The sequence below is a fragment of the Brassica napus genome, chromosome A4 (assembly GCF_020379485.1).
Source record: "Brassica napus cultivar Da-Ae chromosome A4, Da-Ae, whole genome shotgun sequence".
In the NCBI taxonomy this organism is placed as follows: Eukaryota; Viridiplantae; Streptophyta; class Magnoliopsida; order Brassicales; family Brassicaceae; genus Brassica; species Brassica napus.
In genome coordinates this window covers 16,744,748-16,771,436 of record NC_063437.1, presented here as the reverse complement: position 1 = coordinate 16,771,436, position 26,689 = coordinate 16,744,748, and the positions used below count along the sequence as shown (strand labels likewise).

General features: G+C 35.2%; 3 protein-coding genes and 1 pseudogene across 3 annotated transcripts; 2 read left to right on the top strand and 2 right to left on the bottom strand.

Annotated features, from left to right (window-relative positions):
- Positions 1 to 173: 173 nt before the first annotated feature.
- On the top strand, positions 174 to 2,509 carry LOC106447017 (annotated as a pseudogene).
- Positions 2,510 to 7,718: 5,209 nt separating this feature from the next.
- LOC125608225 (B3 domain-containing protein At2g24670-like) lies at positions 7,719 to 8,980 on the bottom strand. The gene has a single exon (XM_048778207.1). It carries the CDS (start codon positions 8,961 to 8,963, stop codon positions 7,719 to 7,721), a length of 1,245 nt encoding a protein of 414 aa, XP_048634164.1. The 5' UTR covers positions 8,964 to 8,980.
- Positions 8,981 to 17,117: 8,137 nt separating this feature from the next.
- LOC106447026 (protein phosphatase 1 regulatory subunit INH3) lies at positions 17,118 to 18,368 on the top strand. The gene is made up of 3 exons (XM_048778363.1): positions 17,118 to 17,278; positions 17,426 to 17,431; positions 17,783 to 18,368. The coding sequence occupies exon 3, from the start codon at positions 17,797 to 17,799 to the stop codon at positions 18,124 to 18,126; it is 330 nt and encodes a 109-aa protein (XP_048634320.1). The 5' UTR covers positions 17,118 to 17,278; positions 17,426 to 17,431; positions 17,783 to 17,796; the 3' UTR covers positions 18,127 to 18,368.
- An 88-nt stretch (positions 18,369 to 18,456) lies between these two features.
- Positions 18,457 to 23,138, bottom strand: LOC106447014 (transcription factor bHLH155). The gene is made up of 11 exons (XM_013888861.3): positions 22,241 to 23,138; positions 21,505 to 21,669; positions 21,148 to 21,229; positions 21,025 to 21,066; positions 20,851 to 20,910; positions 20,631 to 20,750; positions 19,520 to 20,548; positions 19,338 to 19,439; positions 19,092 to 19,211; positions 18,871 to 18,996; positions 18,457 to 18,782 (listed from the first exon to the last, which is right to left on the bottom strand). The coding sequence occupies exons 1-11, from the start codon at positions 22,333 to 22,335 to the stop codon at positions 18,696 to 18,698; spliced, it is 2,028 nt and encodes a 675-aa protein (XP_013744315.2). The 5' UTR covers positions 22,336 to 23,138; the 3' UTR covers positions 18,457 to 18,695.
- Between the last annotated feature and the right edge of the window lie 3,551 nt (positions 23,139 to 26,689).

Here is a 26,689-nt window from a genome sequence, read left to right as displayed (position 1 = left end):
GTTCAGGAAAACTGGGAGCCGTTTCTAACTACATGGTATAGACTTCACGCCGTCTCACTCTTGTCTGAGAGTTTCTCCAAATGGACCGAGTCTCTCAGGACAACGTGTTCTTGTTTGACTCTGGTGTCATCTGGTAATAAAGAAATAAAATGATTTTCTTGTTCATCAAGGAAGTCAACGAACTAAGTAATATAAGAAACAACATCAAATCTCCATTTGCGTTCCTTAATCATTGACTTTTATCTACTCGTTTTTAGATTGATTTCAGCAAACTAGTGGCAGCCAATAAGGATGGAGAAGAGGGAAGATCTTAGGTCAATGCTTCAGTATCTGCCTCTCCTGGTTCAGTCTTCATCTCTAGTTTGGCCACCTTCTGTTGAACAAGAGATTCGAACAGTGTCTACAGGGCCTAGTGAGTCAATGGTTAACTCTGGAGAGGCTCTTGCCTTGCGTATCACGAGTATGCGGAGGTCCCTCTCCTTGGATGCATCTCATCTCGCACCATGTGCGTCACAAGGTTATCCTCTTTTCTTTGACGAGGTAATGATTCTTCTTCAACTTTCTTGGTTCCTTTTGGTGCTTTTTGATTCATTGTGTCTGATATACTAAATGTGAACATTACCATGTGAGGTAGAAAATATCAAGAGAAGAGTCAGCTAAGTTCTTTGGTGAGGTGGTTCCTGCATTATGTGGATTACTTCTCCAGTTACCTTCAATGTTAGAAACGCATTATCAGAATGCAGACCATGTTCTTGATGGAGTTACGTCCGGGCTTCGTCTATTAGGCCCACAAGAAGCTGGGATTGTGTTTCTTAGCCAGGTATATACTCACTGAGTTTAAAAAAACATGTGCTATGTTGTTCATTATATGAGTAGTAAGCTATATGCATGTGCTATGTTGCATTTCTCACCATCCCTCAGTCAGTATTATTTTTGGGTCTTATGTAGGAGTTGATTGCAGCTATTCTTGCATGTTCCTTCTTTTGTCTGTTCCCTGAAGTTGACAGACGCTTAAAACATCTTCAAGGAATCAACTTTGATGAACTGTTTTCGTATGTTGGATCCATTCTAAGCCTTACATGTAATTAACATGTATATTTCCCAAAGTTACAAACCCTTATTGTGTTTTCTTTTCAGGTTTCTGTATACACGTCAGTGCATGAAACAAGAGAGCAAAATAAGGTGCATTGTCCATTACTTTGAAAGGATATGTCAATGTATGCCCAAAGGCTTTGTTTCATTTGAAAGGAAAGTTCTTCCTCTAGAATACAATCCGAACTATGTCTCTTATCCGGAGGCTGATTACTGGGCCAAATCCACCACCCCGCTTTGTTCCGTTCAGGTAAAGTTATGTTACGTTTGATGGATGGATTTCCAACGTAAAACCATTTGGTGATAAGTAGATTATACATCTTTCTTATATACTATTTAAGATTCCTTCCAATTCCGATATTGGATGATGTCCTAATACGTTGCAACATTTAAGTGTTATTTACCTCTCAGTCCATTCTCTTGCCTCATGGTTTTACTGGAGTAGGTTCACACCACTGGAGTTATAGAAGATCAACCCGGTGAAGCTCTTGAGGTAGAGTTTGCTGACGAATATTTTGGAGGTCTTACTCTTCGTCATGGATGTCTACAGGTCTGAAAATGTTACTACCTTCTTTCATATTATTCTGAATATGATGATATAATGTACTGAAGACACCTTTCTATATAGGAAGAAATAAGATTCATGATGAATCCAGAACTCATAGCTGGAATGTTATTCTTGCCTAGTATGGATAAAAATGAAGCAATTGAGATTGTTGGTGCTGAAAGATTTACACTATACACAGGGTAATTAACTACCAATTAATTAGATATAATAATTTTATTGTTATAAGTTCAATAAAACATGGTTCAGGTTTGGATCTTCCTTCCAATTTGCCGGTGATTACTTAGACAACAAGGAGTTAGATAGTTACATGAGGCGTAAAACGAGAGTTGTAGCTATAGATGCCATGCCTAGGCCAGGAAGGAGACAGTACAAACCTGATGGACTCCTTCGGGAGGTTAACAAGGCTTTTACTGGATACTTGCATCAGTGTAAACATCAAGCGGGTACTCTTCCATCATCAGCTTCAGGGAGCCAAGTTGTCGAATGCTCGGAGAGATTGTGTATTGATCATGAAGAGAAGAAGATTGGTGTAGCTACAGGGAACTGGGGTTGTGGGGTGTTTGGAGGTGATCCAGAAGTGAAGATCATGCTTCAATGGCTTGCCATTTCACAGGTACGCTTCTCTGGTTGCTCTTGCAAAAACAGTTATCATTCTATAACACTCTCAATCTACTTTATCCACAGTCTGGAAGAGCCTTCATGTCATACTACACATTTGGTCTCCAAGCCTTGCAAAATGTCAGTCAGGTGGTGGAAAGGATTGGTTTGCAAGAAATGAATGTGGGAGAGCTGTGGAGTAAGCTAGTGGAATATTCTACAGAGAGGTTTAGTAGAAGTGTTAAACTATAATCTAATCTCTCCTTGATACATTTACATAAGTTAGTTATTTATGTTATTACACAAAGAGTTGTAACTCTTCAAGTTGTGTCCTTTAGTATAAAGAGTTGTGTCTCTTATACTTGTATTGATTCGATCTCTATATAAAGATCAATCATCTGTTGTAAACATAATAACCGAATCTCAATAATACAAAAGTATTTTCAGAAAAGTTTATAAGTCTGAAACGTCTATCTTATTCTTTCTCTCGAACTCGTGTGTAACACACTGTGATCATTGTGTAACACAAGCGGTTGGTAAAAGATTAACATGGTATCAGAGCTTTACGTTTGAGAGGACAAAGGAAAAAGCACTAGTAAGAGAAACACTTGGCGTGGAGAAAAGGAGGCTAGAGGATTTTGTCATACGATTTCGGAATCACTCGAAACGATGAAGAATCAAGTAATCCCCATATTTGATGGAGAGAAGTACGACTTCTGGAGCATCAAGATGACAACCATTCTCAAGACCAGGAAGTTATGGTCTGTGGTTGAAGAAGGCGTAGCAGCCCCACCAGCACAAGTGGATGAAACCCCTGAAACAGCAAGGGCAAGATCGCTTAGAGAAGAAGCGATGATGAACGATACATTGGCTTTGCAAATCTTGCAAACTGCTGTATCGGATCATATATTCTCACGGATTGCAGCAGCATCAACATCCAAAGAGGCGTGGGATGCATTGAAGGAGGAGTATGAAGGCTCTCCTCAAGTTCGTTTGATTAAACTTCAAACATTGCGAAGGGAGTATGAGAATCTGAAGATGTATGAGAATGAAGACATTAAGGTCTTCACAGATAAGATAGTTGAATTGGCAAATCAATTAACTTATCATGGTGAACAGAAGTCAGATGTTCAACTCATACAGAAGATACTCATCTCTCTCCCAGCCAAGTTCGATAGCATAGTCAGTGTGTTGGAGCAAACAAGCGATTTGACTTCAACAAAGATGACAGAGTTGATCGGGATCTTGAAGGCTCATGAAGCAAGGCTGGCTGCAAGAGAAGAAAGCACCAGTGAAGGAGCATTCGATGCTCGTGTTAAACACAAAAATTCTGGTGTTACACAAGACAACTCAAAGCGCCAAGGAGGCAAGAAGTGGTGCGGTTTCTGCAAGAGAAACAACCACAATGAGAGCGAGTGTTGGAGGAAACAGAAGAAGGAAGATCCAAAGAAGGATCACAGAAGTAACAAGGAGTGTTACAATTGTGGCAAGTTAGGCCACTTTGCAAATCAGTGCTACTCAAAGAAGAAAGAGAAGGCACATGTGAGTTTTGAAGAAGACTCAAATGAAGATCACATGTTGTTCAGTGCGAGCGAAGCAGCAACAACAGTGATGGAAGATGTCTGGTTAGTAGACAGTGGAGCAACTAATCATATGACAAAGGAGGAGAGTTACTTCTCAAAGCTTGATAGGAGTATCAAGGTTCCAATAAAGATTGGAAATGGAAGCACAGTCATGACAGCCGGTAAAGGAGACATTACCGTCATGACTAAAGGTGGCAAGAAGACCATCAGAAATGTATTCTTGGTTCCGGGTTTGGCGAAAAATTTGTTGAGTGTTCCACAAATTGTTTCAAGCGGATACCGGGTGAGTTTCCAAGAGAAGAGATGCATCATAGATGATGCAAAAGGAAGGAGGATAATGGATATCCCAATGACTCACAAAAGCTATCGAATCAGGATGAGTTCGGCTCAGGTAGAAGAGGCCTTGAGCGCTAGTGAGCAAGGAAAGATGGAGACATGGCACAAGAGACTTGGTCATGTAGGCGACAAAAGGTTGCAACAAATGCAAGACAAAGACTTGGTAAAGGGATTACCAAAGTTTAAAGTCAAGAAGGAAGCATGTGAGGCGTGTAGACTTGGAAAGCAATCACGCAAAAGCTTCCCAAAGGAATCTCAAACTAAGACAAGAGAGAAGCTTGAGATTGTACATACGGATGTATGTGGGCCGATGCAGCACCAGTCTGTTGATGGAAGCCGATACTTTTTGCTATTCTTGGATGATCATACTCACATGTGTTGGGTATACTTCATGAAGCAAAAGTCAGAGACATTCTCACTGTTCAAGAAGTTCAAAGCAATGGTGGAGAAGCAGTCGGATTGTACCATCAAGACACTGAGATCAGATGGAGGTGGTGAGTTCACTTCACGAGAATTCAACCGGTTCTGTGAAGAAGAAGGAATCAATAAGCAAGTCACCTTGCCTTATTCACCACAACAAAATGGTGCAGCGGAGCGCATGAATAGGACCTTGGTGGAGATGGCTAGATCGATGTTGGCAGAGCAAGACTTACCGCTCAAGTTATGGGCAGAAGCGGTATACACTGCCTCATATCTTCAAAACCGTCTGCCATCAAAGGCAATAGAAGAAGATGTCACTCCTATAGAGAAGTGGTGTGGACACAAGCCAGATGTGTCACACATGAGAATGTTTGGTAGCATATGCTACATACATATCCCAAATCAAAAGAGGAGGAAGCTAGACGTCAAGGCAAAGCGTGGAGTCTTTGTTGGATATAGCAACCAATCCAAAGGCTATAGAGTTCTCATTTTGGAGAATGAGAAGATTGAAGTATCAAGAGATGTCGAGTTTGAAGAAGGAAAGAAGTGGGATTGGAAAAGGCAAGAAGAAGTGAGGAAGACATTGGAGTTGTCTATGGAAGACTCTCACTCGCCTGAAGAACAAACCGAAGGTGCATCCAGTCCTGAGGAACAAACCGAAGGTGCATCCAGTCCTGAGGAACAATTTGGAGGTACTTTCAGTCCTGTTCTCTTTCAAAATGATGATCATGATACTAGTAGTGGAGATGAAGAAACTTCTGAGGCACCAAGGAAGTTCAAGTCCATGGTTGATATCATGGAAAGGGCACCGAGAGTAGAGCTTGATGAAGCGGCTCAAGCTATAGAAGCTTGTCTTCATGCAAATGAAGAACCATACACTTATGATGAAGCGTGTGGTACCAAGGAATGGAGAGAAGCAATGAATGAGGAGATAGCCATGATTGAGAAGAACAAGACGTGGGAACTAGTGGACAAGCCAAAGAAGAAGAATGTGATAAGTGTGAAGTGGATCTACAAGATCAAGACCGATGCAAACGGCAATCACATCAAGCACAAGGCGCGGCTAGTTGCAAGAGGGTTCTCTCAAGAGTATGGTGTTGACTACCTTGAGACGTTTGCTCCTGTCTCAAGACATGATACAATACGAGCCATACTTGCCTATGCGGCTCAGATGAAGTGGCGATTGTATCAGATGGATGTGAAGTCAGCCTTTCTCAATGGCGACCTCAAGGAAGAAGTGTATGTCACACAACCGCCTGGGTATGTGACACACGGGAAGGAACACAAGGTGTTAAGGCTACACAAAGCTTTATATGGTTTAAAGCAAGCCCCAAGGGCATGGTATGGAAGGATAGATTCATACTTTCTTCAAAACGGTTTTGAGAGGAGTATGAATGATGCGGCCTTATACATCAAGAAGCAAGGAGGAGATGTGTTGATCGTGAGTCTATATGTGGATGATATAATCATCACAGGAAGCAACATTCAGAGCATCAACACATTCAAGGAGAACATGAAGAAAGAATTCGAGATGGTGGATCTTGGATTGTTGAACTACTTTCTTGGAATGGAAGTAATTCAAGACAATGGAGGCATATTTCTTTCACAAGAAAAATATGCAAACAAACTTGTAGACAAGTTTGGGATGCGAGACAGCAAGAGTGTAAGCAACCCACTTACACCACAAGGAAAAGGAGTTGAGGATGACAAGGAGTATGGAGATCCGACTAAGTATAGAAGCATCATTGGAGGGCTTTTGTACTTGTGTGCATCAAGACCTGATGTGATGTATGCAAGCGCCTATCTCTCAAGATACATGTCTTCACCTCGCATGAAGCACTACCAAGAAGCCAAGAGGGTGTTAAGATATGTCAAAGGAACATCAAACTTTGGAGTGTACTTCACAAGCGTGAAAGAACCAAGACTTCTAGGCTACACGGACAGCGATTGGGGTGGTTCTAAGGAAGACAAGAAAAGCACTTCAGGTTATGTGTTTACTCTTGGATCAGCCATGTTTTGTTGGCAGTCAAGCAAGCAACAAACAGTGGCGCAATCAACGGCTGAAGCGGAGTACATAGCCGTGTGTGCAGCAGCAAATCAAGCAGTGTGGTTACAAAGACTATTTGAAGACTTTGGTCAGAAGTTTGAAGGAGGCATTCCGATCTTATGTGACAACAAATCAGCAATAGCAATTGGGAAGAATCCGGTGCAACACAGAAGGACGAAGCACATAGAGATCAAGTACCATTTCGTGAGGGAAGCTGAGCAAAAGGGAATCATTGAACTGAAGTATTGCAAAGGGGATGATCAACTCGCAGACATTCTCACAAAGGCATTGGGCGGTTCAAGATTTGAAGATCTAAGGAAGCAGCTTGGAGTCAAGTCGAGATATGATTAAGGAGGAGTGTTAAACTATAATCTAATCTCTCCTTGATACATTTACATAAGTTAGTTATTTATGTTATTACACAAAGAGTTGTAACTCTTCAAGTTGTGTCCTTTAGTATAAAGAGTTGTGTCTCTTATACTTGTATTGATTCGATCTCTATATAAAGATCAATCATCTGTTGTAAACATAATAACCGAATCTCAATAATACAAAAGTATTTTCAGAAAAGTTTATAAGTCTGAAACGTCTATCTTATTCTTTCTCTCGAACTCGTGTGTAACACACTGTGATCATTGTGTAACACAAGCGGTTGGTAAAAGATTAACAAGAAGAACAAAGCTTGGCTTCTTCTCTTGGCTCATAACCTCACTATCCTCCACCAATTGAGTAAAAACTTACAATTAAGTCAGTTTAACTGTTACTCATCAAGTGTTGTTTCTTTGCTGCATTGAATTTACGTAGGATTATCTCTCCTTGTGTAATTAATTTGGTTTTGTCCTGATCTTATCTGGTTAAAGCATGTACTAATGATTACTGAAATACAAATTGCCAAAAATAAACATTGTTTATCATCCGATTAAGGAAGCTACAACACTCCAAGAGTAGTAAGTAGTGTACAAAAAAATCAAAAACAATAAAAAAACCTTTTGAATGCCTAACTAAGAAATAAATTACTTGCATGACGTGGCCAATAGAGCGCTAAGGGTTTAGAATAATACAAAGATTAATTAAGTCACATAGAGCAGAGCTGTTTCCCCTCCTCCAGGAACCTCCAGGATACTAGTGAGGGCTCAGTGAGGGATTCCTGTGAGGTCGTCTCTTGTACAGCCTCGAGTTCATCAGAATCCATCTCAATGCACTCTTCAGGTGGTGTGCTATTTAGATCCAAACCACCCTCGAGTAGGTTGAGGTTGCCAGAAGAATCATTTGTTATGATTTGAACACAAACTCGAGGAGTTCTCCTTTCCCTTACAAATTGATAAAGTCTCCTGTTTGCCTCTTCACACGCAAACGGATCCTCCTCAGAGATTTCAGAGGGCACCATGGATGAAGATGAAGATGAAGCTGCCGAGTTAACTGGAACCAGAGCTAGAGCCATACCTTCATCTCGAGTGGGAAGATCGAAAGCAAAGTAGAGAGTCCCGTCACGGGAGTGGAAGGACCAGAGGGTAATAGTCTGGTTCGTCTTTAGCTTGTTATCGCGGACGACCTGGTTCCAACCAGTACACAAGGCGTAGTTGAAATTAGAACTCATCTCCCATATCCTCAGGTTAAGCTCCCATCCCTTGTTATTACCGTTACGACGCAACAAGATGACATCAACTCCTTTCATTTTCTCATCAACGTTAACTCCTTTTTTAACATCTCCCTTGTGTTTGTGATGCTCCTCTAGGATCTTCCACTCTGCCTCGGTCAAAAAGTGCATATCAGCCATTTGGTTAAAGGGCATCAAGAGACGTCCTTGGTTTGTTGCGAGGTCGGTCTTCGTCATCGCCTTTTCAAATATCATCTTCGCATCCCCCTCACGACCTTTGAATCTCTTCATTAGGTCAACCACCCATCCCGGGGTCACCACCGGTTCTCTTCTAACCGGTTCCTTTCTAACCGGCGCCTTTCTTTTAACCGGTCTCTTTCTTTTCTTAACCGGAGGTTTGATTTCTCTAATAGGTTCTGCTCTGATGGGTTCGTCGTTAGACTCCACCACACGACGCCTCTTTGACTCTTCCAAACTCGAAGAAGCAATGTGTTGTTGATTCTTGGACTCATCATCAAACTCGAAGAAAGTGTTGGTGGCAGCATTAGTGATAGTCTCGATCATGAGCATGTTTCTCTCTTGCTCGTCTTGTCCTCGTTTCGCTCTTGTTTCATCGTCACCGCAAGCGAGAAGCAACGCCGCAAAAAGATCAAAGCATCTCTTCTCTCCCTCGTCCGAAGAACACTCGTAGCGTCTGTTAGCATCATCATCATTGGTCGCCATCTTTCTCCTCGATAAGCAAAGTTTCTTTTTTATTTTTTCTTGGCGATGAATCAAAATCTCTCTGGAGAAATATAATAAACAAGCAAATAAGAAGATGTTAATGAGAAAGGAGGATGAGAAAGGGACTCAGTTTATATAGCTATTTTTTTTACCTACTCCTACACGGACCACCTAAAATGCAAATTTCCTTTTTCTTTGTGAATCCGTAGTTATCTTCGCATTGTTTTTTTTTTGGTGTAATAATAATATAAGTTTGAACATAACTAAAAGTGAATCGAATCTCAGAGAATTATCTCTAATGTAATTAAATCTCAGGAGATTATCTTTAGTGAACTTAAGTCCACGCGCGCACTGCACATTTCTAACTTGTGTATTTATCTGACAGCTTTATTTACGATTCTATCCCAATCAACAAGATTGGACTGGACTGTTCTTCTAATTACTTTCATTACAGAAAAACTTGGGCTACAAGTTTTAGCTGCGAAGACTAAAAGAACAAAAAAATGTATAAAATCTATAAAAAAAACACCACTAAAAAAAAAAAATCTTATAATCAGAAGGAATGATCAGGAAATTATCCTATTTATGATTTTAAATTTGAAATGAAATTTTTTTTTTCGAAACTAACATTTCAAATATAGTATGATAATTATATTCTCATTCTAGTGATAAATTATATTTTCAAATAAATTAAACTTAAATTAAAATATAATTATAGAATTATTTATATTTGAGATCGATATATTTTGTAAAATATAATTGTATGTTTAATGTAAATTTATGTGTTTAGTATTCTAAAAAAAAAACTGATAACATTTTAAAAATATCATAGTTTTACTTTGTAAACCTTACAAAGGGGGATTATGTAAATTTTTATAAAAATAATTTGTATGCAATATTTTATAATTATGTTTTAAAAGCTATATTAAAATAATTAAATCATTTGGTTCAAATGAAAATTAAATAATTTAAAATATATAACACAAAGGATTTGTGATTTACTTTGGGGATTTAATTAGGGTTAAAGTTTGGAAAATATAAAGTTTGGGGTTTAGAGTTAATTAAAGGATATATGGTTAAGTTTAAGGTTTGGAATTTTTAAAAAAAAATTATTTATAATGTTAAGGTTAATTAGTTGAAAATATAATAATGTTTTGGAGTTTGGAATATAAAAAGTTTGAATTTAAATATAAAGGTTTCTGATTAATGTATGATATATGGTTTGGGTATAATATAAGTTGAAGGAGGCATATATTTAAAATAGAGTTTTAAAGTTTGTATTTAGAGTTTATGATTTAAATGAATGTTTAGGGTATAAATTTGATTGAATATTTAAGATTTAAAATATTCAATTTTGAGTTTAAATTTAAGATTTGAGGTTATAGTGTGAAAAGATTAGAGTTTTAAGGTTTATGTTTAGAGTTTCAAATTTTTTAAAAAAGTTTAGGGTTTCAAATTGCTATAGCCACGAAATTTTGAGAATAAAATTTGAAAATATTTGATTTGTAGTTTATGTGTTAATATTTGGTGAAGTTTGAAAATATTAGTTTTAGTGTATAATTTATGGTTTGTGGTATAGTATAGGGTTTGAAGTAAAGTGTTTGGGTTTGGGGGATAGATTTTGGAGTTTAGATATAGGGTTTGGAATTTAATTTTAAATTTAGGAATTGTAAATGCTAAAAATAATTATTAAATATAAATGTTAAGACTTAGTTATAAAGTTAAAGTTATAAAACTAAATAAATTTAAAAATTACAATTGTGTTAGATATGATTTAAGTGTATTATTTTGCATGTCGTTTAGGTTTAGAGTTTTAGTGTTTGAAGTATAATGTTTGAAAATTGAAGGTTCTTAGTGTATGAAAAATGCGATCATATGTCATTGATAGTATTATTGAAACGGCTTAAATTATGTATTTGGCGCGTAAGTCTCATTTTCAGTTAAGTATTGGCAGTACAGTAATTTTCTGTTTATGCTCGATAATTTTTCAAAATAGCGTTAATTAAGTGTTATTAGTATAAACTAAATTCAGAAATTGATCTTTCATAGCAGTTATGAAAACAATGATATTATATTGTGCTATCAAATCCCTTTTCGTAGTGACATTAAGCAGAAGTAATGTATTATAATGTACTATATTATTAAGTAAATAGTATAAAAATCAAACCATATCAATGATACAATTTTAAGTGTCTATGAGAGAGAGAGAGAGAGAGAGAGAGAGAGAGAGAGAGAGAGAGAGAGAGAGAGAGAGAGAGAGAGAGAGAGAGAGAGAGGTTAATTAAAGGATATATGGTTAAGTTTAAGGTTTGGAATTTAAAAACAATTTTATTTATAACGTTAAGGTTAATTAGTTGAAAATATAATAATGTTTTGGAGTTTGGAATATAAAAAGTTTGAATTAAAATATAAAGGTTTCTGATTAATGTATGATATATGGTTTGGGTATAATATAAGTTGAAGGAGGCATATATTTAAAATAGAGTTTTAAAGTTTGTATTTAGAGTTTATGATTTAAATGAATGTTTAGGGTATAAATTTTGATTGAATATTTAAGATTTAAAAGATTCAATTTTGAGTTTAAACTTAATATTTGAGGTTATAGTGTGAAAAGATTAGAATTTTAAGGTTTATGTTTAGAGTTTAGAATTTTTAGAGAGAGAGAGAGTGACATTAAGCATAAGAAATGTATTACACAATACTATATTATTATAATAAACGAACCATATCAATGATAAGTGTTTATGAGAGAGAGAGAGAGAGAGAGTACACTATTCCGTAAATAGAATAGTATACTACTCACTCTTTTCTATTAGGATAGAAGTTTTAGAAAATATATTTTACAAAGATATAATTTTTACATTTTTATGTATAAATTATAAACTTTGAAAAAATTGAGTTTATCGAATCCCCTAGACTATATTTGCGAAATAATTTTGCCACATGTCTTCTCTACAATCAATTTCACAAAACAAATATGATATGGCTACTAAAATTGATGACATAGCTTATGGTTAATTATGACAAGACATATTACATTTAATATTGATTTCAATTTTGAGTAACTTTTGATAATATGGTAATAACTCATATATTACATTTAATGTCAATTTATATTTTTGGATTGTTTTTAGAATATGGTAATAACTCATAAATTATCATTAAAGTAAATATATTTAAATATGACATTATAAATTTCGAAATATCATTTGATTTAATTTTATTACTAAAATTTTCAAAAATGTATACAATTTTTTTTAGAAAATTAGAAAAATTTAATCATAAAATCATTATTTTCTTATATATCTACAAATTTTATAAATATTGTTTAATTTTAATTTTTGGTAATTATACAACTTTACAAATTTATTTAATATATTTAAGTAAAATAAATAGATAGAAAAATCTATCTAAAATTATAATTTTAAATATATACATACATATTCTTAAATATAATTTAAAATAAACAAAATTATTTTATTTTTATGTTTAGTTAAATCAAATTTATATTAAAATATTGATAAGAAGAAAGAAAATTTACAATATTAATAAAAAAATTTAAAAATATAATTAATATTTATCTGTTAAAAAATATTTTAAATTTTTTTACTGCAGGAAGACTCCTAGTTGTTATTGGTTGAAAGGTATTGGAAGCTGATAATTACAAAAAATATAATAATTTAATATATTTTTTTAATATGTGTGAAAACACTAAAAATCTATCTATAAGAAACATATGTAGTAAAAAACGCCATGTCAATACATACATGCGTGTGAACCTTCATTAATCCAAAACATATATTCAATATTATAGCAAAATAATAGCTATTATAGAAACAGGGAATTGCAAAATCCGAATACACATAGCTTACTACTCAACGTATAAATCAAGTGTATTATTCTATTTTAGTATGATTCATATATAATATAGTATAACTTCCGTCCGACAGTGTTTAAAAAAATCATATGTAAAAAATATATATATGTTCTTACTAACATAATTATACTATCTCCAGTCATGACCCTTGATGTCATACTACACATTTGGCCTCAAGCTTTTCAAAATGTCAATCAGATTATTAGAATGCCTAACTCATTGAAACAACATCACTATTTCAAGACCTTAAGAAAACATGTTATATAGAGTATTAGGTGATTGAAAAGTTCGGTTTGCACGAAATGAATGTAGGAGAGCTCTGGAGGAAGCTAGTGGAATATTCTACAGAGAGGTTTAGTATAAGAACAAAGCTTCGCTTCTTTTCTTAGCTCATAACCTCACTCTCTTCCACCAAATGGCAAAGTACATCGACAAGAACGTGCGAGGAACAAGCTCTCAACTCTCCACAGAATGAAGTACAGCAAATATACAGGTGCAATGGCCAATCTGGTTTGCAACAAGAAGTTTGGGATATCAGCAACTATGATCCTTGTTAGATTTTTTACAACAAAGCCACATCTATTGTAAAAACGTTTTTTGACTGAAATTAATTTTAATTCTTTAAAAAAAAAATTTAGTCTGTTTATTGTCACTCATCAAGTGTTGTTTCTTTGTTGCATAGAATTTATGTAGGTTTATCTTTCCTTGTGTAATTAATTTGTTTTTTTTTTGTAACTGTGTAATTAATTTGTTTATTCTAATCTTTGTCTGGTTAAAGCATTTACTTAATGATTACTGAAATACAATTGCCAAAAATAAACATTGTTTATCATCCGATTAAGGAAGCTACAACACTCCAAGAGTAGTAGTAGTGGACCAAAAAACTAAAACAATAAAAAAAACCTTTTGAATGCCTAAGAAATAAACTACTTGCATGACGTGGCCAATAGAGAGCTAGGGTTTAGAATAATACAAAGATTTAAGTCACATAGAGCACAGCTGTTTCTACGAGGAACCTCCAGGATACTAGTGAGGGCTCAGTGAGGGATTCCTGTGAGGTCGTCTCTTGTACAGCCTCGAGATCAGAATCCATCTCAGTGCACTCTTCAGGTGGTGTGCTATTTAGATCCAAACCACCCTCGAGTAGGTTGAGGTTGCCAGAAGAATCATTTGTTATGATTTGAACACAAACTCGAGGAGTTCTCCTTTCCCTTACAAATTGATAAAGTCTCCTGTTTGCCTCTTCACACGCAAACGGATCCTCCTCAGAGATTTCAACCATATCCATGGATGAAGATGAAGCTGGAACCAGAGCTAGAGCCATACCCTCATCTTGAGTGGGAAGATCGAAAGCAAAGTAGAGAGTCCCGTCACGGGAGTGGAAGGACCAGAGGGTAATAGTCTGGTTCGTCTTTAGCTTGTTATCGCGGACGACCTGGTTCCAGCCAGTACACAAGGCGTAGTTGAAATTAGAACTCATCTCCCATATCCTCAGGTTAAGCTCCCATCCCTTGTTATTACCGTTACGACGCAACAAGATGACATCAACTCCTTTCATTTTCTCATCAACGTTAACTCCTTTTTTAACATCTTCCTTGTGTTTGTGATGCTCCTCTAGGATCTTCCACTCTGCCTCGGTCAAAAAGTGCATATCAGCCATTTGGTTAAATGGCATCAAGAGACGTCCTTGGTTTGGTGCGAGGTCAGTCTTCGTCATCGCCTTTTCAAATATCATCTTCGCATCCCCCTCACGACCTTTGAATCTCTTCATTAGGTCAATCACCCATCCCGGAGTCACCACCGGTGATTCTCTTCTGACCGGTTCATTTCTAACCGGCGCCTTTCTTTTAACCGGTCTCTTTCTTTTCTTAACCGGAGGTTTGATTTCTCTAATAGGTTCTGCTCTGATGGGTTCGTCGTTAGACTCCACCACACGACGCCTCTTTGACTCTTCCAAACTCGAAGAAGCAATGTGTTGTTGATTCTTGGACTCATCATCAAACTCGAAGAAAGTGTTGGTGGCAGCATTAGTGATAGTCTCGATCATGAGCATGTTTCTCTCTTGCTCGTCTTGACCTCGTTTCGCTCTTGTTTCTTCGTCACCGCAAGCGAGAAGCAACGCCGCAAAAAGATCAAAGCATCTCTTCTCTCCCTCGTCCGAAGAACACTCGTAGCGTCTGTTAGCATCATCATCATTGGTCGCCATCTTTCTCCTCGATAAGCAGAGTTTCTTTTTTTATTTTTTCTTGGCGATGAATCAAAATCTCTCTGGAGAAATATAATAAACAACAAATAAGGAGAAGATGTTAATGAGAAAGGAGCTAGGATGAGAAAGGGACTCAGTTTATATAGCTATTTCATTGACCTATTCCTACACGGACCACCTAAAATGCAAATTTCCTTTTTCTTTGTGAATCCGTAGTTATCTTCGCATTGTTAAGCGGTAATAATAATATAAGTTTGAACATAACCAAAAGTGAATCGAATCTCACAAGATTATCTCTAGTTTAAGTAAATCTAGGAGATTCTCTTTATTCAGCTTAAGTCCACGCGCGCACACCACATTTTCAATTTGTGTACTTATCTCACCGCTCTATTATATGCCTATATCCCAATCAACAAGATTGGAGTGTTTCTCTAATTGCTTTCATTAAGAATAAAACTTGGGCTACAAGTTTTCTCTAGGGCAGACGAAAAGAACAAAAAAAATGTATAATATCGTAAAAAGACACCCGTAACAAAAGGTCTTAGGGATGATTAGGAAATTAGCCTATTTATGATTTTAAATTTGAAATACATCTTATTTTCTTTTTCGAAACTACCATTTTAAATATAGTAAGATAATTATATCCCCATTCAAATGAGATATTATATTTTAAAATAAATCAAACTTAAATTCGAAAATATAATTATATAATTATTTACTTACTGTTCTAAAATAGACAATTAATAACATTTTAAAATATCAAAATTTTACTTTGTAAACCTTATAAAACAGAGATTATGTAAATTTTTAATAAAAATCAATTTTATGCAATATTTATATTTATAGTTTAAAGCTGTATTAATGTACTATTATGCAGACAACTATTAATTAAGAGGAAAATTTTGACTACGCGACCCACACCTGAGAAGAGTAAAGCCAAACAATGTTAGCCTATACCGAAACTAAACACGAAACTCATAGCATACTTTCTTAGAAATTACACATATTCCAAATATTTCCAAACTCGTAGTATGAAATATGAATGTCAAGATAATAAAAATAATAAATAAATGGTGCAAACTTGTTCTCCAATGATACTGAACAAAAAGTTTGGAAATAGATTAGAAGCTGCATGCAAAATATTACGAAAAAGGCACTATATATGTTATCCCGAGAGAATCTAAGAAAAATTACAATCATACTTTATTTTTTATCCCACAATGAAGTTTAAAGTTAAATTTATTCCAATTCCAATTTATTTTTACTCTATAATGAAGTAAAAAGCAGGTCTATTCCATAAATAAAGTAATATAATTTTTGTTTGTTTATTATTACTCTATACACGACATTAGGGTCATCTATTCAAAAAATCCCATAAGCTAATGTGCTTAAATATCAAATGTGTTCTAAGAGATACTATTCATTTTCATTAAAATAATTATTTTAAAAGAGTGAATTTGTTGTATAACAGTGACAACCAATCAGACAAGATAATTTGAGTGAAACTTTGACCTGATTCTCCTTACAGCGTGTGTGGTGTGCCTGAATTTATAGCCGAAATATATTGGTTCGGGTCGGACTCGATTCTTATTTTTTAGATACTAAAAATTTGAACCTATTCTGATATTTAAGCAATTTTTTTTAGATTTGGTGTCACTTTTTTAAATCGGATTTGGTTTCGTTATTTAGACAGATTTTTTTTGTCCAAGGTCCGATTGGTAATGACTGTAACTTTAAATTTTTGCTGTAGAAAAAAATCTGTAAACTTTTTACTGTGACTTTAGATTTTATTGCTGTAGAATTTCATGGAAAGCACTAAAAAATTGCTTTGGATATTTGGCTCTGCAGAGGATAGCTGTAGGTTATTCCAAGAGCTGTGATTTCAAAAAAAAAATTAAAACTTGATTGTTTTAAATTTGATGCTGTAAAAATAAATAAGACTGGACAGCAACTACGGTAATTACCAATTACCCAATTGTTAGTTGTATAAACTTAATTTTTATATAGTTATGTATATTTGCTTCTATTTTCTTTAGAAATGTCAAACTAGAGAAAAAAAAACATTTTTGGGGATTAAACAAAAATTCGGGAATTTCTTCCTTTTGCTTTCTCCATCATCAACATCAGGTCAAGGAAAGCCTCTCTCTCTCTTTATATATTTATTCTTGTAACAGCGTCGGGAGATCGTAGAACAGAGAGGCGACTTCTTCTTCTTCTTCTTCGCCAAGGTTTGTTTGAAATTTTCTTCTCTGAATCTTTTCGTCAATTTAATTCTTCTATCCTCTACCTGCAGAATTGGATTTTGCTATTTGGATTCTCAATTTTCAATTTCTTTTTCGATTAATATTTAGATTTACGTTTATAGGATCTAATTTGATTCAGAAGAATGAAACCCTACATGTGATTTGTCTGTTCTCGATTGATTCACAATTTTGTTGGTTTAATCATGTTTAAAAGTTTTGATTTTTTTTTCTGATGGTTAAAAGAAATTAAAGACAAAGCTAACATTTTTCGCTTTGCATCATTCATCTTGTACCATTTGAATCATGTTTTAGTTCACTCTGTTCCATGTGTCCTCTGTGTGTTCTTTACCTCTTGCTATTCATTACCATTTCACTTGCTGAGTGTTTGTTAGCATTTTATTTAGGTTTAAGCATGTTCTTGTTCCCTATGAGATGTTGGCTTTAGTGTGAAACCAGTCTTTAGCAGAGACAAGAATTGATCTTCTTTTTTTTTCTATATTTTGAGCCATGAGCACAGCGACCAGGCCTTCCTCTTCGACAGCGACAACAACCTCCGTCATCTTAGAGAACCCTGTTTCTCAGTCCCAACCGACAGAGAGATTAGTGCTTCGTTTGAACAGGATAAAGAAGAAAGTCTCGTGGAAAGACGGGACTGTTGATAACGAGTTCATGCAGAAGAAGAGTTCCAAGAAGTGCTGCATCTTTCACAAACAGAAGCCTTTTGATGAGGATGACAGCGAAGAAGACGAAGATGACCAACACCACCATGATCATAACCATGAACACTGCGAATCTGGTGAGGCCTCTTCATCTAACGATTCTAAAGCAGTTGACTAATCAGTTATGGTTATTCACATCATGGAAGAACACTGAGGTTTTTGGTTTTTCATGATCTTATCTTCTCCTACAGTAACACTGGTTGGGCTTCATTAGTATATTTAACATGTAATTTTGCACGTTGCTAATGATATTATTATTCATTACAATGTTGATATCAACATCTTCAAAGCTGTATTGACAGTTATGTGAGCATCTTTTCAGAAGATCAACGACTAATATATCTCTTGATTACTACTTTACCAAGGTTTTGTTTCTTAATGTATTTATGGAAGTTAAAATTCAAAATGAAATTCAATAAAGTTTCAAGTTAGCAAGGAAAAATTAGTATGGAAAATAATTAAACTGGTTTTAATTTATAAACATTTTACTGTATTTATAAAGAGTCCCAACTCCAAAGCAAACAAGCAAATCATAAACACACTGAGAACTCAAACATGCACACTAAGTAAAAAAAATTATACCTAAAACCCCAAACAAACAAAAACAAGTATCAACAACACTGTACAAGCACACAGCAAGTTCTGTTTTCCTCCTCCAAACGCAAAGCCTTGAAACCAACGTTGCTGCTAGTGCTTGCCATTGGCCTTTGGCTGAAAGATTTGCACCAGAGACCACAAAATGTCCATCCTCTGCATTACTTTGTTGTTTTGGCTCTGCCATTTTCATATTACCATTTCCATATTAGTCAATATAGCATATCATAGTAACCCAATGTTCAAGGGGATATAATTTGACTCCTACCTCAACTACAAAGCATATCCATGTTTTCTCCCCCTGAGCCTCTGTGACACCTCTTAGTATGATGAGGTCCAAGCTCCTGATCACATTTGCTATCTCAAGAAAATGGCCACATTCTTCGCATAACATCTGTCCAAAACCCCCAAAAACATTTTAAATCAAAGAATTTGGAACTGAAGTTCAAACAAAGACTAACCTAAAGGAAAGAAAGAAAGATTACAAACCTCGATAAGAACCATCCCTTGCTTGTTCAGATTCTCAACGATAATCGAGCACACTTGAAGATGGCCTCCAACTTCCACAGCGCAGGTTGAACCTTGTGTGCCAGTTTCCTTTTGTTGCATCTGAGATTACAATATTTGCTACATCAATCAATCAAACATGATAGCATAATATGTCCATTTATCAAAGATGGAAGCTGGAAACATAAATTTCTAGGATGGAACCGAGATTGTTAGTAGACGTTTTACCTTTGTAGTAGCACTTTTACTGAGCTTGTCAGCATGCTTAGTAACATTCTGCAAAAAGAGCATGTGCTTGATCGTGCGTTCTAGCAAAGAATCAATACTGCACTGTAAAACATAATAAAAATGATTAGCAAACAGCCAAAAACACTGGCAACTACAATTGAAGCTAGGAAGAGAAAAGTCACCTTAGATCCATTAGGTACAAGTTCTCTAAGCTCCTTGATCCTATCCTGAATGAGTTGCCTGTCTCTTGGTCGAGGCCGAGAACTTTCTCCAGGCTTAGCCCTCTTTTTGATCTTCTTGGGCATCATCTCCAGTGATGTCTGGAACTGATCGCTAGATGAGCTGGGACACGTGGATGAGAACCCAATCGAAGAAAATGCTCCGCAGATATCTGACGGATTCTGTTGAGTATACACCTCTGTTAGTGGCAGCTGATTATGCATCTTTTGACCTGAAGGTTCTGCCATGCTAGTAAGCAATGACTGTACCGATCTGCTAGATAAGATATCATCCCTGGCATTGCCATCGCTATGACACACATTAGCAACCACAGCATCTAGAAGATTCTCAGGGCCAGGGTCAAATGTAAGCTGGCTATGACTCATATCATCCGTTGGTCTTGTTGTTGAACCATGTTCAGACTTCACTAGCTCCTCACGACCACCCCTGCTCGTTTGCTTGAAACCAGAGCCTAATGCCTCTAGCAGCTCGCTGCCAGCAAATGGATATCCAGATGAGATCAAAGCATCCTTGCATTTCCCCTCCAGCATACGCTCAGTCTCCTCTATGTATCTGTTTCCTTGGTTCTCAGATAGTTGGAACACTTCATTTTGGTAAGAACTTTCTTTACCTGTTCTTGATGAATCATAAAAAGTTGAGTCCAAGCCTGGATATGATTGGCTTGATATCAATCTTTCAGCCTCAGTTGCTAAAGCAGATGAACTTGAATTGTTGAGCACATGAGGTGCATAACTGACTATATTTGTACCTACTTGACTCTCATGTTTGGCATCAACCAAATCAATTGGAAAGCCAAACGTAACACTGCTATAACTCCCACAAGAAGATCCTTGCACAGCTTGGGCTGCCTTCTCCATGAGAAGACATGAAGGTGTATTATAAGGCACGCTAGCCACATTCATAGCTTTGCCAACTTCTCCAGAGCAATTAGGTAAAGCCTCAACATGTAAACATTCAGAAGGTATTTTTGGCTGCAACAAAAAAATAATACAACACATCATGTTCCTACTCAGGACAAACGTGAATCCATATTTGTATGAAGAAGATCTTTACCAGAGACAACGAATTGTTCAAATTACATTGCATTAAACTTGCTGCATGATCTGCCAGTGGATCCTTCAGTGCCAAAAACATATGTCGGATATGATTCACCAATGTCACATCTTCATCAACCTGTTCAACAGAAGCACACAATAAGACCAGATACATTCACATGAGGCTATTATTTTGTTACTGCCAAACACTCTGCATCCAATTATATGATCCTACTTACTTTATGCAAAGAGCCTAGCTGCACAACACCACAGGGACCAACAGCTACTACAAGAATGGTCTGCAACGAAGGAAAAACAGATGTTTTTAAGACGAAAGTGTCCAGTGGCAAACTTTGAGAAAGTCATTGACAATAGAGCAGACAAAAGTAACACTTGGGAAAAATCTAAAATACCTTTACTCCACCAGATATTTGACTCTCCCAAACGTTATGAAACTGTAATAAGAAAAGGATATCTGGTTTAAGACATTAAAAATACACGAAAAAAAATCAACTCGATATAAGAAGTTCCTAAACCTCAGATGCTGAGTGGCAGTTGCCATTATATTCGGGGAATACCCATTGGTATCCTCCAGAAACCGCAACTTGTCCTACAATCCTGTTAATATAGACATCATTAGAAAAATTAGTCTTGACATCATTGAGTAAAATGATTCAACAAGAACCATTGTAACTAATAGTAAAGGCTCCTGCTGGCATCAAGTCCTAAGACAAGACAAAATCTTTGCATCATGTAGCTAATGTCAAGGAAACAAAGAATAAAAACACACACAGCAATAATAAATTTATAACTACCTAATGCCAGAGTACGTCATAGACTGTTGAGCTAAAGACGCCTAGTTGAAAAGATGAAGTCAAGCAATTTATTCTTACCCTTCCCCTAGAGAATAGACATGATAAGCCATCTTTGCCACAGCTAAACCAAGGGAGTCATGTGCTCCATGCATGTCCTTTGGTACAACGCTGCAACCCTGAACTTCCGGTGAGTTATTATTGTGCCCACAATTGTCATAGTAAGCATCCTCCAAGGTAAGTACCCTGCAAGTGTTGAACAGTCTCTAAAAATCAAAAACCATCCTGGTCAACTAAACCCTCAACTAGATTGTTTAATTGATTGTCTACTTAAACTTCATGTAAAAACTGATTCTAGCAAAAATACCTACAAAGAAGCATTACTTCCACAGGCTATTAGTAACTTTCTCAGCTCTTCCAAAAGATTGGGAAGACTCTTAAACTACAGTTGTATAAGTCTGCATTCCACATAAGGTTCCACAAGTTCTCTCTCGCTAGCGAGTTGGAGGTACATATCAATATTAACTATATAGAAGCACTACAATCACAGGCTATTAGTAGCTTTATCAAGTCTTCCAAGAGATTAAGAAGCCACTTAAACTAACACTTGCATAAGGCTGCAATCCATAAACGTTACATATGTTCTCTAACACTAGAGAGTTGGATGGAGGTAAGTCTTAAAAACATTAACTATACATCTCTTAAACACCCAAATCAACTATTAGATTCCAACCCGTTGACAATTATAAATGGTCCACCAAGCACAGACGGTAAACATATCTTAGCAGGAATAAAAGGAAAGGTTAAGACAACTCACATTCGAGACCGATGGTTAAGTTTCCAGAACACAGCATATCTCCACACCGTGTTGGAGCAAAGGCTCCTCAGTATCTCTTGCGAGGTAGAACCCATTCTCTAAGAGAGACAGAGATGATAACTCTCAAGAAATGAAAAAAGAAAAAAAAAAACACAAAACTCTTTCCTTTGATTCTTTTATAAGTTCAAGAAAAAAACAACAACAAAAAAACAAAGTCTTGTCTCCACCCACTCCCAAAAAAAGAAACTTTTTTCTTTCCCACAACGATGAGCTAACAAAGTGACTAACTTCCTCGGTAAGAACCTCTACCAGCTTGTTCCCTTCGCAATCCAGCTCTTGGGTTTATCGGTGGTCCTACTTCATCCTGTGAGATTTGCCTCCTACCCATCCCTTTCCCAAACAAAACAGTTGAACAGGACTACGAACAATCCCAAAAAAAAAGGAAGCTAATTTAAAACAACCCTAGCTCAGAGAATCAGAACTTGAAGTAGCTAGATCCGTTGAATTGAGCTGCCATATGCAATTCAAAGCAAAAAGGAGAAGACTTTATGCCGAAAAAGAATCAGACAGTGATTGTAAGAAGAGAGTTTAGCTTATGTCAGAAGACATTTGGTTCTTGTCAAGAGTTGAGCTCAGCATAATCTCAGAAAAGACACAAAAATTTACAATCTCAGCCGAGAAACTCGCCGGAGAAAGGAAGCTACAGAGAGGAGAGTGAAGGAGAGAGAGAGAGGTAGTGAAAAGACGGTTTCTTTTTTTTTTAAAGGGTGAAGAAGAAGAAGAAGTGAGGCAAGTAAGAAGCGGGCGAATCACGCACCATGCTCATTTTAGCAACAAGTCTGCGCATTTTAGTGAGGTAGTGGGAGGGTGTGTGAGAGGCGGAGGGTGTGACAGATTTTATGTGGAAAGCTTTCAAGAGGGGATAGGATCTATTATAGTAATGGCCAGCAAAATGATTTTCTATGTGAATTTTTGCTTCCTTCTTTACTTTCTTTATTTACCTTTTATTTCTCCTAAAATTTAACAGTTTACATACTTTTTTTTGTATTAGATTTAAATGTATAATAATATACAATATTCATCAATAAATTAAATTCATTACAAAAACTTTTCTTTTTCAAAAAATGAAGTATTCACATTAACTATCATATATAGTTTAGTGGTTTGTTTTTTTGGTAATCTATATTAAAGCATTATTATTTTAAATTTTTTGATAGAAGATTAATAAATGAAAACTACTGCAACAGTGAAATAGAAGGTGAGGAAAATTAGTGGTTTGGTTTATAAATGATAACTGAAATTATGTTATTTATACACTAAAATTATTATTTTTTAAAAAAAAATTGAGAGAATCAAAACGTGGAATTTTTGGATTAGTGGATATTCAGCTTTTGTAAAAAAAAATGATTTCATTTGCCAATATAAAGTTGAAACATATAGGAGCTTTATAACTTGTCCATACATATTCTCACATTATGATTGAACATATCTCTCCTTTTATTTCCCTTTTTGTATTGTCAACAAAACCTAATGTCTTTTTCATACTCACTCATTTTGTCTTGCTTACCATAATAATCTCTGGACAAAGTAAACTAGCCAGTGAATCATCAATATGTTGTCCTATGTTATTTTTGGTTGCGGGTCCATTATATGAACCAAAATTACATTACTAAATACCATATATTTGCGTCAAAAAGCTTTGTAGTTACCTTTAAACTGAATGTGAATATTTATTATGTTTGTAAGGTTTATAAAATGTAGATGCGGGTTAAATAACACACAGAACAATTAGAGCTTAGAGTATGATTTTTTATTAGATTAAACTAACTGGTCGAATTTAGTATCAAATAGAAAACAAACTGATTCAGAAAGCAAGCAATTAATATATCTTAATTTGACTATGGTTTTATTTTGTTTGACCTCCAATCACAATGTCAAACCTAACCTAAACTGATAAGATATTAAGATTAAATGGTGATGGAAATGAGTGGGAATAGTGAATTCTTTATCATTTCTTACAATTTACATCATTTACAAAGAATATTTGTTTTCTATGATTCTTTAACATTCTTTAAAATTTAAAGAATAATAGATTACAATTATTCTTGATCAAATTACTAAAGAAATAGATTTTCTTCTTATTTTGTTTCTTTTCATTTATTTCTTTCATTTTCTTTATATTTTTTAATGGTTACCAGTTAGAACTATAGTTGATTGAACAAATATCAAAATTGGAACTGTGTCAAACCGGTTCATATTCAATCCAATGTCGGATTGACCCTATCTTCTGAAACTGGAAAAGGATCAAACAAAACCAAATGAAAATTTAAATTGAATACATTTACCTTTATAATATCCAAAAGTGTTCACGAATTTTTTGAAAGTTTATGAGCACTTCTAGAAGAAAATGATTATACGGTTCGAATTGATAGCCTGAAACAATTTATAGTACAAGGTCATTTTACTAGACAATGACATTCCCCATATGAAGAAAATCTTTGTGGACAAAAAAATCTTTATATATATATATATATGTGTGTGTGTGTGTGTGTGTGTGTGTGTGTGTGTGTGTGTGTGTGTGTGTGTGTGTGTGTATCTTGGCAATTTTCAAGTGTTGTTGTCGACCATTCCATAAGTTCATCAAGAATCCAAACGTTGAGAGTATTCTGAAATGTAATTATAATCTATTTTGAGTTCCACTTGGAAATTAAAATGATGATGTTCTACTATTGATTGCTCATTATAGTTTATCTAGAGGGGCTCTTATTATATGCTCTCATGACATGTTTCCATCAATATGTTCTAATGCATCGCACCAACTCAACATCCCTTTCCCCCTTCCCATCATTTTTATCTTTTACTCCTTTACCTCAAATTCAATCGAGCACACATATTTATATATATTATCCATCATTTTTAATCATTATTTTCACATTTTATTTATTTAGTCAATTATATGTCAAATCTGAAATTGTATATATTGTATAACAATTTATAAAATTTGCATCACTAGTTCTATCACAAATATATACAGATTTATTTTTAAATATGAATGTTTTGATAAAATATTCATGCAATCATTGTATCTACTAAAGGGTTAATTGGTTTTTATGTTGCCTCTGTCAATGCAGTGTTTGTGAGTGATAACAATTGTTAGCATTTGATAACAAATAACAATCACGATATTTCCTACAATATTTCATATTGCATGTTGAAAACTTCTGCAGCCATATCCACTACGTTTAAATCAAGTAGATCTAAAGCTTGTACGAAAATAATTCGCCATAATATGCATGAAATCGTCACCTTCCGTTACTAACCATTTTCTTTAAGCCAATACTTAAATTTTACATCTCAAATCAACTACGAAAGTGATTATTGGTCTGGAGGATGATAAACCAACCTTTTTTCCCCGATGAGTTTAAACCAGCTTTGTTGAATTCATGTAATTTATACGTTAGAAAAATATTCCTCTGATTTTTAACAAAATATTTAATTTCTGACTTCTGAACTTGTATTTTCCAGAATATCAAATGTGGATAGCCTATGAATAAAAAAAGAACTAGGTGTACTTTTGTTGGGATATTTATCAATTTAGTTTCCACCGAAAACTATATTAATTGATTTTATATGTTTCTGAAAGTTGGCATTAATTAGATCAAGCATGCCTGTGTATAAATTGTTTCAATTATCTTTTAAAGCTAAGAACTTTTGATAATAATGTTTAATGGACAACGACCATTTGATGATGAGTTGGTCCGTAATCGATAAGCCATGCAAGTTCCCATCTGGTCAAGTGTTCATTTTAATGTTTGTTTTCATGATCCAACGTTTCCAAGTCGTTATTACTTTAAAATGTTGATTTTATTAGAAAATATATCTATATTGGCATAGATTATACTTATACATAGGTCCTTGGTCTACTATAAAAAGTTAAAAACATACGGGACAAAACTTCTTAACGTACAAAATGAAAAGGATGATTGAATCATTTTGTATAATATCGATTTATAGCTAGTTCTACATTAGCAGTTAGTACAATTCGTTAAACATATAAATTATTGTACGTATTACATAAGATTATATTGCGGAAGTGTCTTCGACGATTAATCTTAAACGTGATGACGTAATGTACGCAAGTGTAACTTTTTCCTTTTTTTGGTCTAAATGTTAAGAGTGTAACTTTTTTCTTAATACATAGAACGATCAACTTTCAATGCATAGATCTTTCCTAATTATATCTTATCGTTTCCAGAAAAAACCCCTAATATTTCTGCAATAATTAATATTATGGTATAAGGTCTCCACGAAATCAATGAAAATGAAGGTGTTCATATTCATTGTACCAGAAAGAAAATAAACGAATCTTGCAAATAGAGGCAAAATGGAATCGAAACTTAGGGTTTTGAAGTTTCTCCAAAAAAGGAACTGGGTCAGATATTGCTTAAC